Below are 12,552 nucleotides of genomic sequence, written 5' to 3'. Positions count from 1 at the left end.
AGCTAGAGTGCAATGGCATGATTATGGCTCACTGCAACCTTCCATCTCCTGGGCTCAAGCAATGCTCCCACCTCAGCCTCCTGAGTAGCTGGGACCACAGACATACACCACTTCGTCCTGTTTTTTTTTTTTTTGTAGAGATGGGGTCTCACCATGTTGCCCAGACTGGCCTTGAACTCCTAGGCTCAAGTGGTCTGCCCACCTCGAGCTCCCAAAATGTTGGGATTACAGGCGTGAGCCACTGTATCCAGCTGTGTCTTAAAATATTTAATTAAATTCAAATATTTATTGAACACCTATCAGGTACTTGCAGGCCTCAGAACATAATACTCTGGGTAAGACATGGTCCCTGCTATCCAGGAGAAACCAGTCTAGACATGGATATGACAACTATAAGTATAGTAGGCGGCAGAAAATAAAAGGTATAGAAAAAACAGCTACCATGTAACCCAGGGATTCAGTGGAGGGAAAAATCACATTTTAGTTGGAGAAATTCAAGAATGGCTTCATGCAAGAGGCAGCATTAGATATAAATCCTGAAGGGTAAGTAGACTTTCAAGAGGCAGAAAGAAACTAATGTCAGCATAGTTTGTAACAGCACAAGCAAAAGAGGACAGAGTTTGATGGACAACTGGGAATTACCCAGTGCAGCTGGAGGATAAGGTAACTCAAAAGAATGGTGTAAGAGAAAACCAGAAACGTAAGTTGAAGCCTCATGGTAAAGAGTTTAGAGGCCAAGGTTCAGAACTTGTACCTAATTTAGTAGGCAATGCAACATCAAAGGGCTGTTTTTGGTTTCATTGAGATGTTTTTAAAAAATAAATTGGGAGATAATATAATGGGTTTCAAGCTTCAAGTTCCACGATTGCCAGGGCTGAAGATATTACATTTTGGAGAAACTCGCCAGAAAAAAAAGGGCCTGGCTATCACCCTACAAAACCATCCTGAGCATGTGGGTTCCCAACATAGAATGTGCTGCTCTATGAGAAAAAGGAATTGGAAATGCCCTACACACATAAGGCTGTCAGAGCCAAAAGAAATTAGAGAAGTGGATTGGTGGGAAGGACTTACTTTATCTTCGAGTTCCAGTCTGAGGCAGCATATGTCCCTGTGATGTTGTTCTTTCATCTGTTCAATGACCAGCTCTGCCTCAATGCTCATATTCAATGGATTGCATTCTTCAGAACCGAGCCCTGAAAACACATGGGACGCATTGATCCTGCAGCAGGTTCTTTCAATAACACAATGTGGCATCTGAAGAGGGACATCCAGTTTAACTAAGGAATTGTTTTCAGCCTGAACTGCCACAGATGTGAACTAATAGAAAATCAGGAAAGTAGGAAATTAACAGAGGCCAAGAGAAGTCTTTTCTCTTTTCAAGCATTAGGGCAAACAAGAAGAAATGAAGGTGAACAGATTCTTTCAGCTACAGGCAGTGGAAAAAACCTTAATAGAATCCATCTCTTAGAACAGTAGGTGGTGGTGGAGGTGGAAATTGTTGCTTAAAGGTGGCTACCTCGTAATGAAACTGCTGCAAATTGAGGTAATAGCATGAGGTAGTTTGATCAAACCAACCAGACTCCTACCCATCCAACAAATACTGAATGACGATGTGGCAGGAAAATGAATGGCCAGCATACTAGTTGTTATGCCCTGAGGAGTTAGCTTCATGGGTTACACTATCCACAACCTATCACCCAAAATTACAGAAGACTGGCTATTTCCTATGAATTTCCTGGAGTGTGGGTAGATCCCCATTTTAAATTATCAGCTAAATTTTTAAAAAATAGGGCATAGGTTAGGAACCAGGATACAGGCAGTTGTGGGTAGAAATTCTTAACTCACGCATAAGCTCACCTCTGCAACTGCCCATGATGATGACTAAGAATGACACTGAAAATGCGAAGCATAAGTTGGGGGCTGAGCTTGTAGATAGAAGAAAAGATTATGACTAATCTCTTAAGGCAGTGGGACCCAAAATAGCTTTGCATGTGGGGATACACAGGCAGATGGGAGAAAGGAACTTTCTTGGGTATAGGTCTAGCAGCTGCAACTGGCAGTCTTGCTTTGGGTCTTCCCTTCATATTTGATGGCATATTCCCAACTGAGAAGTAACACTCAGGGTGTGAGCCACACCACGATGGTACAGCTTCTTGTCCCCATGAGGAACAACCCCAACACTTGGCCATCTATGGAAAAGTCCATAACAGCTGCCGAGATATATCATATTGTGAGATCCTCAGACTAGAATGAGCTAAGAATCAGAAGGGAGGTATTAAGGCCTCTTCGTCTCCTCCCTCCCCAGTCTGTTAATTATTCTGCAGTAAGAGGAGGAAAAACAACGTGTGTAAGAATGACACTCCTATCCCAAGTAGCACTGGGGAAAGTTATTTATAACAGAATGACTGATTATGAGCTTTCTTTGAAATTTAAACTCAACATCCCCAAGAAAAGAGGCAGGCTATCGGGAGAGAGGAAAGGAACTCATTGTTAATGTGGGAGGCTCCCAAACTCTGCCTTCCAAACTTGCCACTCAAAATCTTCCTCAAAGGCCCAGGAGGCCAGTCCGTAATTTATCTTCTTTGTTCTGCTGAGGTAATACAGACATTCAACACAGCCAGTATAAGAAAACCAGCTATGGATTCTGTAGGTTCTGGCTGGCCTGCTCTCCAAAGCCGTCTTCATACGAGTGAGGCACTCTCCTCGAAGGGGACAGCAATAGCTCAGTGTCTGAATTCTAATACTCCCAAGGCCTGGATTCCCAGATTTGCAGCCAGTTTTTTGTTTGTTTTATTAAACAAAGCAAATACCCTTGTGGTTTGATTCTTCCATTCCTTTGTTGATGCATATCAAAATCAGATGGAAATGTTCTCATAAAAACTTCAAGGACAAATGAAAAACCAGACCACAAGTGAAACAGCTCAAGAAAAAAGTATGGCCAAATTCTTTTTTTTTTTCTTCTTCTTTTTTCAAGTTGCCAAAGTTTTGCACTTTAATATTGAACCATGGGTCTAAAAACAAGGGTAAAGTCTTTATCTACAGCCTGTCTGAATGTGTTTACCCTGGTCGGGCTCAATGCCACCGCTGTTAGCATCAAGTTCTTCTGACAGTGAGTTCTTCAAGGGAAGCCTGAGCACTCTGCCTTGTGCACGATATTCTTCCAGCTCAGACTGGAGTTCGTCTACTTGGTCTTGTAATACCTAGGGTTTATAAACCAACACAGGTCTTAGATGTGACACCAAAAGCAAGCAACAACAACAACAAAAACGATAAACTGGATATCATCAAAACAAAATATTTTGTGCTTCAAAGGACACCATCAAGAAAGTAGAAATGTTTTGCAAATTACATATCTGATAAGGGACTTGTAACTAGAATACACAAAGACTATTATAACTCAATAATAAGAGACAATTTTAAAAATGAGCAAATGATCTGAATTGATATTTCTCCAATGATGATATACAGATGACTAATAAATGCATGTAAAAGATACTCAATATCATTACCTATCAGGGAAATACAAATCAAAGCCACAATAAGATAACATTTCACACTCACTAGGGTGGTTAGAATAAAAAAGACATACAATAATGACTGCTGGTGAAGAAGTGGAGAAATTGGAACTATCATACTAGTGGGAATATAAAATAGTGCAACCACTTTGGAAGAAATTTAGCAGTTCCTCAAAAGATTAAACATCGGGTTACCATATAACCTAGCAATTCTACTCCTAGGTATATGCCCACACAAAAACTTGCACACAAATTTTCATAGCTGTGTTATTCCTAATAGCCAAAACCCACCAAATGTCCATTAACCGGTGAATGAATAAACAAAATGCGGTATATCTACACAATGGAATATTATTCAAGAAATGAAGAACTGATACATACTACAACATGGATGAACTTTAAAAACATTATGTTAAATGAAGGAAGCGGTCACAAGGGCTAATATTGTAAGATTCCATTTATATGAAATGTATGGAATATGCAAATCTGTAGAGACAGAAAGTACACTAATAATTGCCTAGGGCTGGGGGACTTGGGAGAGATGATGGCTAAGTGGAGCAGGTGTTTCTTCCTGAGGAGATGAAAATGTTCTAAAATTGAATGCAGTGATGTTTGTACAATTCTGTCCATACAGTAAAAGACTGAATTTATACTTTCAATGGGTAAAACATATAGTGTACAAAGTTGTTAAGAAAACAAGTGGGTGAGGCTGGGCACGGTGGCTCATGCCTGAATCCCAGCCCTTTGGGAGGCTGAAGTGGGCGAATCATTTGAGGTCAGGAGTTCAAGACCAGCCTGGTCAACATGGTGAAACCCTGTCTCTACTAAACAAACAAACAAAAAAAAAATAGCCAGGTGTTGTGGCAGGCGCCTGTAATCCCAGCTACTTGGGAGGCTGAGGCAGGAGAATCGCTTGAACCCAGGAGGTGGAGGTTACAGTGAGACGAGATCACACCACTGTACTCCAGCCTGGGTGACAGAGCTAGATTCCGTCTTTAAAGAAAAAAGAAAGAAAGAAAACAAGTGGATGAACTGGGAGAATTTCTGAAGGTAGAGCTGACAGATTTTACTGATGAATTCATTATATTTAAAGACATTTAGAAAATACCTCTATTTAATTAGAACCAAGACCTAAAATTTAATTATAAAAGCAGTAGAAATGTTTCTTTCCTTAAACGTGTACATATATTTCCTGAAAAGGAGTAACTTCATAATATGATTGTTTTCCTCATCTCTGCACAATTAAACTTTTTATCTAAGTAGCCGGAACTCAGTTATATTTGTCTCATTAAAATAAACACGTATTGCTGGTTTAAGAAAAAAATTCAACTTTCTAACTTTAGGGGAATTTTTTTTAAGTCAGAGATTCTTGCTATTTGTAAAAATGTTTCCGTCCCTCCTGGCAGAAATTGGGAATGATTTACTAGCTAAGACTTGAGATGTTTCTGCTTCATTTGCATTTTATAAATAAATGGAGTAAAAAAATGTATTAAGGGAAAAAAAAAACCCACAGGACAAAACCAAATCACATCAGATTAGGTCTGCAATGATCAATCAGGAAAGGCTAATTTTTGAATAATAATATTAATAGCTAACATATGTAAGTGCTTACTCTATCCTTGGCTCTGCTCTAAGCACTTTACATATACTCACTTATGGAATTTTTGCTACAACCTTTTGTGGTGGGTACTTTTATTTTTACCATTTTATGCATGAGGAATTGAAGTACCCACAGATTAAGTGACTTGCTTAGGGTGACAAAGCTAGGGAACGGTGAAGCTGGGGTCTGAACCCAGGCACTCCTGCACTTACTCGATTCTCTTTGTCTACCTACCCTGCACTGCTGCTCATATTCATTTCTCATCTGTGTCAGTCTCTCTTCTTGCAGGAAGAACTCAGCACTGCTGGGATCGAGGTCACCAAACTAGAAGGGGAAAAGGGCAAAGCTGTCATTTTTCCCGAGTGCCCTTCTTTGACCCAACACAGCAAAGGCCCAGTTTCTGGTATTCACCCAGTCTCTTGAGTATGATAGGAATGCGACATTTAAACACAAACACCACCAACTGGGTGATGGGGAGAACGCACTAGAGTGACGTGTTCAATGAACACAGGGATCATTTCTCAGTGCCAGGCATGTTCTCCTTCATAACCAACTTAGTAAATTATATCCTTGCAAAAGTTAGAGCATCCTTTAGCTATCCCAGTAATTCCCTAATAAAAATGTTCTGGTGGCATTGCTTCTGTTCTTTTGAGTAAACTACATAAAGTAGGCTGCCTATCAGGAAATGAGATTTGAACAGGTTTACCTTTTCTGCTAACACATTTTCCAAATTTCGCTGAAGTTTGTTCGTCAGATTCTCATATTCTCCCAACTTCTCTGCATTTTCCAGAAGCTCATTTTCCAGACGACTGTTTTCCTGAACAAGCATGGGGAAATTAAATGTGGCACAGATTAAGAAATTAGCAAACTGTGGTACCATTTTATATACAGCATAAATCAGCACTGTAGATTAAAGATGTTTATCCATCTTAAGAGTTGCAGTAGACTACAGGAGGCAAAAGTAAATATAAAAAGGTTGATATCTATTTTATAACAACAAAATAAGTTTGCCCTTTTGTTTTTGACCACATAGAACTGTGCTGTCCAAAACAGGTAGCTGCTAGCAGCCACACTGGGTACTGAGCCCTTGAAGTGTGTCTAGTACAAACTGTAAGTTTAAAATAGACACCAGACTTTGAATAGCCCCAAAATGTAAACTAGCTCAGTAATATTTTTTGTATACTGATTGTGTATCAAAATGATAATGTTTTAGAGATAACTGGATTAAACAAGATTATTTGAAATTAGTTTCACCTGTTTCTTTTCACCTTTCAATGTGGTTACTTGCAAACTGAAGTTATAATGTAAGCCACATATGTGTATCTATTGGACAGCATTGCAGTAGAATATGAAAATATTCTCAATATATAGTAATGACAAATGAAAGAAAATGATTACAAAATACCTTGTTCAGCTGCCAGCAAAAGAGAACTCAGAAAAAGTACAAAAAGTAGAGTAACTCTAGGCCAGGCATGGTGGCTCACGCCTGTAATCTCAGCACTTTGGGAGGCAGAGGCGCGCGGATCACGAGGTCAGGAGATCAAGACCATCCTGGTTAACACGGTTAAACCCCGTCTCTACTAAAAATACAAAAAATTAGCTGGGTGTAGTGGCGGGAGCCTGTAGTCCCAGCTACTTGGGAGGCTGTGGCAGAAGAATGGCGTGAACATGGGAGGCGGAGCTTGCAGTGAGCCGAGATCACGCCACTGCACTCCAGCCTAGGTGACAGAGCGAGACTCCATCTCAAAAAAAAAAAAACGAAAAACAAAAAACAGTAGAGTAACTCTATAATCAATTTATTGATATTATGATTTGGTATATATTTAATGTATAAATTTATTTTGGTTTAAAGATGTAAAAACTGTACATATACATTGCTCATAATCTGTATATGTTTATATTATAATAAAATAACACATCGACTAAAACCCACAAAAGTTTTTTTTTTAACTTAAAAGGATCTGTATATATAGTATTTTTAAGGAAGATTTCCAACCACATTTGCTAACACACACAGACAGACATGCCATTTGACATTTTTCTTTTCCCGTGTTAAAGGCTGATTGGAAGAACATCATTTTTTAAGTACATTTTGCCAAAAGAATACAGAGCCAGTATATTTTTAGTATATTCTAGTTCATACCCTCATACAGCAATATAAGTAAAAAATAATGTACTTGGAGCATTTAAAAAACACCACCTTCCCCTAAAATGCCAGTTCTATAACATTAATCTTTCAAAGTACATCTAAATGGAGAGGCTAGAACAATATGGAGTAATCTCTGTGTATCAGGAAGTGCTGGTGCTCTGGAGATTGACAAATCAGATACTATTGCTATCTTGGGGAGGGAGGCAGATGTGGATACAACTCCGTATGACCCAACAGGAAATGTGCTATCTCTTGGCAAGAAACAAGTAAATGTAATGGGAATGAAAAGGTGATCTGGCCTGCAGTGTTGGGGAAAGCCATGAAGGAGCATAAATGTGCTCTGCCCTCTGGGGCACAGAGAAAACTGAGGTAGGGGCAGTGGGGTGGAGGAGGGCATGGCACTGGGACTTGCTGGCAGCAGCTCAAGTTTGAAAGGTATGAGGACGAGCTGCCTTTCAGGAGCCTTGACTGTTAACACATTGTTTTTGTTGTTTTTTTGCAGAGGGTGGTAACAGCATGATTGTAACTGATCTTTAGTTGAGTAACTGGTAGCCATATGGAGGTGGAAGACATGGAAGAAAGAACTGTTCAGGATACACATTAATTAGCTGAGACATCATGATGAATTCTGAACCTAATCAGAGGCTGGGGAAATGCAGAGGAAGGAGATAAATCTGAGAGTCACTTCAGAGCATCAATGTAACTTACAGACTGATGAGTAATGATGAGGGAAGATGACGAAGAATTTTAGCTTCTGAGACTTACACCTCATGGTGTTGATGTTGATTAGGGAGAAATTCATGAGGTGAAACAGTTGGATGGCTAGGGAGTGATAATTAGCTCAGTTTTTGATGTATGGAGTTTCAAGAACCTTTCATGATAGCAGTAACAGCAAACATTTCATACGTACTTATTATTTCCGAGACACTGTATGTGCATCATCTCATTTAGTCCCCACATCAATGCGATAGGGTAGGCATTATTATGGTGCCCATCAGGCTGAGGAACCTGATCTAAGTTTTCAGTAAGTGGTGGTACCCAGATCTGAACCAGGCAGCCTGACTTCAGAGCCCCTGCACCTTATTATCTGGTGTAAGAGTCCAGTAAAGAGAAGGGTCACTTCTTTCACTGAGGCACAGGAAAGAGGGGAGGATGTTTGAGCGACAAGGCACATTTGGAGGCCAAGGTGGGAGGATCACTTTAGGCCAGGGTTCGATACCAGCCTAGGCATCATAATGAGACCTCGTTTCTATAAAATTTTTTTTTTTTTTTTTTTTGGATGCAGTCTTGCTGTGTCGCCCAGGCTGGAGTCCAGTGGCACAATCTCCGCTCACTGCAACCTCTGCCACCCAGGTTCAAGCAATTCTCCTGCCTCAGCCTCCTGAGTAGCTGTGATTACAGGCATGCACCACCACACCCTGCTAATTTTTTGTATTTTTAGTAGAGACAGGATTTTACAGTGTTGGCCAGGCTGGTCTCGAATTCCTGACCTCAAGTGATCCGCCCACCTCGACCTCCCAAAGTGCTGGGGTTACAAAACACATTTTTAATTAGCTGAGCATAATAACATGAGCCTACAGTCCCAGCAACTTGGCAGGCTGAGGCTGGAGGATCACTTGGGGCCAGGAGTTTGAGGCTGTGGTAAGCTATAACTGTACCACCGCGCTCCAGTCTGGGTGACAGAGTGAGACCCCATCTCAAAACAGAGAAGAAAAGGCACATTTGGAGGCCGGGAGAAACAGGCATCCATGTAGCAGGAGGCAAGACCATCTGCTGAGAATGAGGGGGGTGGGCAGGCAAGGAGACGGGAATCTGAGGGTGAGAGCCAGGTTTGGAGTAGCAGCGGGAGGAACAAAGGGGTCAGCCAGGTGCCAAACAGCCCTGAAGACCTAGTGAACCCACAGTGGGAGAGAAGAACAAGATATGCTAATCAATACCGTGAGCAAAGCAGGAGCCTGGGTAGCCCTGCTGAAATCCAGATTTTAGCAGCGCCCTGCCAAGTCTTGGTGAAGACTCAGCTGGGCAAACTTAGAGGATTTTTGGACTGAACCCTGTGCAAACATGCCACTTCCAAAGCTGTAGTTTTCCACGTGGTGTTCCCAGCAGGGATGCAGACCACAGAACTAATAAGATGATTACCTTTAAAGAGAGGGCAAGGCGGTCCCGGATATAGTTCTCTTCTGTTTTTGCCTTTTCAATTTCCTGTTCAAGTTCTAAACGCTGCTTGCCTGCCTGCTGCAGGATTTGCTCTCTCTCTTTTCGGAGTTCATTTTTTAAGGCTGCTATTCGCTCCTTGTACTCTTCATCCAGTTTCCTGTAAGGAAGAAAAATGGATAAGCTGCCATCACGTCTTTCAGAGGTCCCAGTATCGATCTACCAAAAATGGAAACACGGAGGCACAGAGATGAAAAGCACCTGGATAAAATGTCTAGTGTACCCAGCTTTCCCTTAGGGCTTGACACATCTGAGTCACTCCAGCCAGGTGTGGCCAACAGGCTGGCCAGCAGAGTCCCCAATGCACTGTTCTGCCCCTGCAGCTGCAGGCGCCACTGCGCTGGGCTAGGGTGGTGGGTGAGGAGGAGCCTCACTGCTGGCCTCACCTGAGGTTGTACTCATTCCGCCGCTCTATGGCTGCATGGTGATCATCCACCTCCGAGGCCATTAAAGACTTGAGCTTCTCGGCCTTGTCCAGATCTGATCGTAGCTTCTCTTTTTCTCTGACCACCTGATCAACTCGTTCCCTAGGATCATAAGTACACTGAGTTAATGGGAAACTGTTTCTAAGCAACAAGTAGACCCAGAAAAGCTCTCATCTGGCTTGCATCAATGCAGAAGCAAAACCAAGACAACCAAAACCCTCCCAAAGCAAAAAGGCATTCCACCTTTCCCTTCAAAAGCCCACGTCAATCTAAGTTCTCCTTAATTTTCCTGTAGTTTAAGGAAGATGTGTGCAGCAGTTGGATAGAAGATGAGTGACATTTGCATACAGAATAGAAGGATGTCTATCCAAGGCATCCGAATGACTTGCTGGACAAGTAGGAAAGGGAATGGGGCAGGCGAACCTTCTGCTCAACTCACAACAAATGCCGGATTTCAGCCTTAAAGCTGGCCAGAGCCGCCTGGTGAATGCTGTTCTTGGTGACCAAAAGTTCATTTTCAAGGGCCAGTGTTAATTCTGTCAAGTTGATGTTTCCATCGAGGCTGAAATCCAAGGCCTAGAAATCAGAGCAAGGCATAAATTCAAAAACGAATCACTTATTCCATCCTCTGAAAGCAGAAAACATGAAGGCTATACAAACTCTGAGAGCTGACAATGATCCAGAAACTAGACAATTCCATTGCTTTAGTGATTGCTTAGGAACAGCTATCAGTCTAGAACACAGTTAAGTTTTCTCTAAAGAAAGCATAACATGGTTATTTGTGCTAAAAAGAAAAAAAGTTATCTTGGCCAGGTGCAGTGGCTCACACCCACAATCCCAGCTCTTTGGGAGGCCGAGGCATGCGGATCATTTGAGGTCAGGAGTTCAAGAGCATCCTGGCCAACATGGTGAAACCCCGTTTCTACTAAAAATACAAAAATTAGCCGGGCATGGTGGTGTGCACTTGTAGTCCCAGCTACTCGGGAGGCTGAGGCAGGAGAATCGCCTGAACCCAGGGAGGTAGAGGTTGCAGTGAGCCGAGATCGCGCCATTACACTCCAGCCCAGGTGACAAAGCAAGACTCCATCTCAAAAACACAAAACAAAACAAACAACAACAACAAAACTATCTGGCCCTGTAAATAAACACAATGTAAGAGTATTTCTCATATCAATAATCTGGGGATTAAAAACATGGAAAATACTTAACAAAAGGCTCCTAGTTAAAAGGGCTAAAAAAAGTTACCTCTTATCTTTGAGACCTTGTGAACAGATGTACCATTAGGGAGAAATAAAATCAAATCACGGTTTTCAAAAAAAAAAATTGAAAATTTTCAACCCTTCTTCGGTTTGTCATTTTTCTCAATTTTAGCTGCCACACCTTCAGGATCTCCTGGCTGTTCTCAATGCCCTCTTCTTGCCAGGTGTCGAGTATTCTCTCCACAGATGCATGGCCCATCCCATCATCCAGGCAGGAGAAGACCCGAAAGCCAATGGTACTCGTCATTGCTGATGGGGTTGTGGTACGTCGTCCACTCTCATCAAAAGACTGGAAGGAGGAAGAGACTTAAGTAAGCCTGGCTTCATTCTAGGTATTTCAACAAGATATTGGTCAGTCCTGACCACGGTGGGTAGAAGGCATGTTCGTCTAATTTACCGTGCCAGGAAAAAAGTCGTGCAGCCTCTCTGATCTCTGTTCCCAAGTGAGTCAAGCCTACAGAGCTTAGCAAGACCAACCGTTTTGGTAGAGAGTTCTATGACATAACCGGGATACATCCCTAATTAACACCAGGTTTCTTCTGACCCAGAGCTGACATGACAAGGCATAATTAGTGGTCTTCCCATTGTAATTTATGGTCATTTCTCAAACCCAACCTTCCCTTCCTAATGGTTAAGGCTTTCTAATTCTTCTTTTGCTTCCCTCTCTTTCTTTAGTATTTTGTTTCAGACAACAGATTAATTTATTAGACATTACTCAAATGGGTTCTAACTTTTATTCACAAAGAAAGCACTTTTGCTTATTTTTTTACCTGCATGGAAAGGTGCCTTTTTAGTTGTCTATATGGAGTAGATGCTGATGGTGTAAGGGATTTTCCATTTTTAAACAAACCATAGAAAAAATCTTCTACACTCATTGTACCGTCAGGATCCAGATTATGGAATACTTCCTCGAGCATCTAGAAAAGAGTCACCACATATTTTAAAAACTTCGTTGAAAACAACACAAGACCCAAAGTATACTTCTGGCCAATAGTAATCAGCACCATGGTTGGTCCCAGGACTCCAGAAATATAATTATGCCCCTTTATCCTCATTTTACTGATTTCCATTTCGAGTAACGATATGCCCTCCTCCTTCACACAAACTAAATAAAAGTCAATTTCCAACATCTTCATAATCTTATGCAATTTAGCAATTAACTATATTCTCTTTTACTCACACTCCTACAATAGGCAGTCTTTAATGTTGTTACACATTATTCTTACAAATTTAAAAAAATTACCTAAATAATACAAAGATACGGCTTTCTGGCTAGGCATGGTGGCTCATGCCTGTAATCCCAGCACTTTGGGAGGCCGAGGCAGGTGGATCACGAGGTCAGGAGATCGAGACCATCCTGGCTAACATGGTGAAACCCCGTCTCTACTAA

At 41.5% G+C, this 12,552-nt stretch overlaps 1 protein-coding gene across 3 annotated transcripts in view; it reads right to left on the bottom strand.

Annotated features, from left to right (window-relative positions):
- The window catches only part of NIN (ninein (GSK3B interacting protein)), a 112,274-nt gene that overhangs the window by 41,460 nt on the left and 58,262 nt on the right, over positions 1–12,552 (bottom strand). For all 3 annotated transcript variants that reach the window (XM_011999746.1, XM_011999749.1, XM_011999748.1), the window contains exons 7-15: positions 11,933–12,079; positions 11,284–11,451; positions 10,343–10,479; positions 9,865–10,005; positions 9,404–9,578; positions 5,822–5,932; positions 5,350–5,439; positions 3,062–3,200; positions 1,072–1,193 (exon numbers count right to left, since the gene is read on the bottom strand). In XM_011999746.1, the coding sequence (XP_011855136.1) occupies positions 1,072–1,193; positions 3,062–3,200; positions 5,350–5,439; positions 5,822–5,932; positions 9,404–9,578; positions 9,865–10,005; positions 10,343–10,479; positions 11,284–11,451; positions 11,933–12,079 (1,230 nt within the window). The remainder of the gene's footprint in view (positions 1–1,071; positions 1,194–3,061; positions 3,201–5,349; positions 5,440–5,821; positions 5,933–9,403; positions 9,579–9,864; positions 10,006–10,342; positions 10,480–11,283; positions 11,452–11,932; positions 12,080–12,552) is intronic.

This window comes from Mandrillus leucophaeus, unplaced genomic scaffold (genome assembly GCF_000951045.1).
Source record: "Mandrillus leucophaeus isolate KB7577 unplaced genomic scaffold, Mleu.le_1.0 Scaffold60, whole genome shotgun sequence".
Lineage (NCBI taxonomy): Eukaryota > Metazoa > Chordata > Mammalia > Primates > Cercopithecidae > Mandrillus > Mandrillus leucophaeus.
The sequence above is the reverse complement of the archived record's forward strand: the minus strand, read 5'-3'. Positions and strand labels throughout refer to the sequence as shown.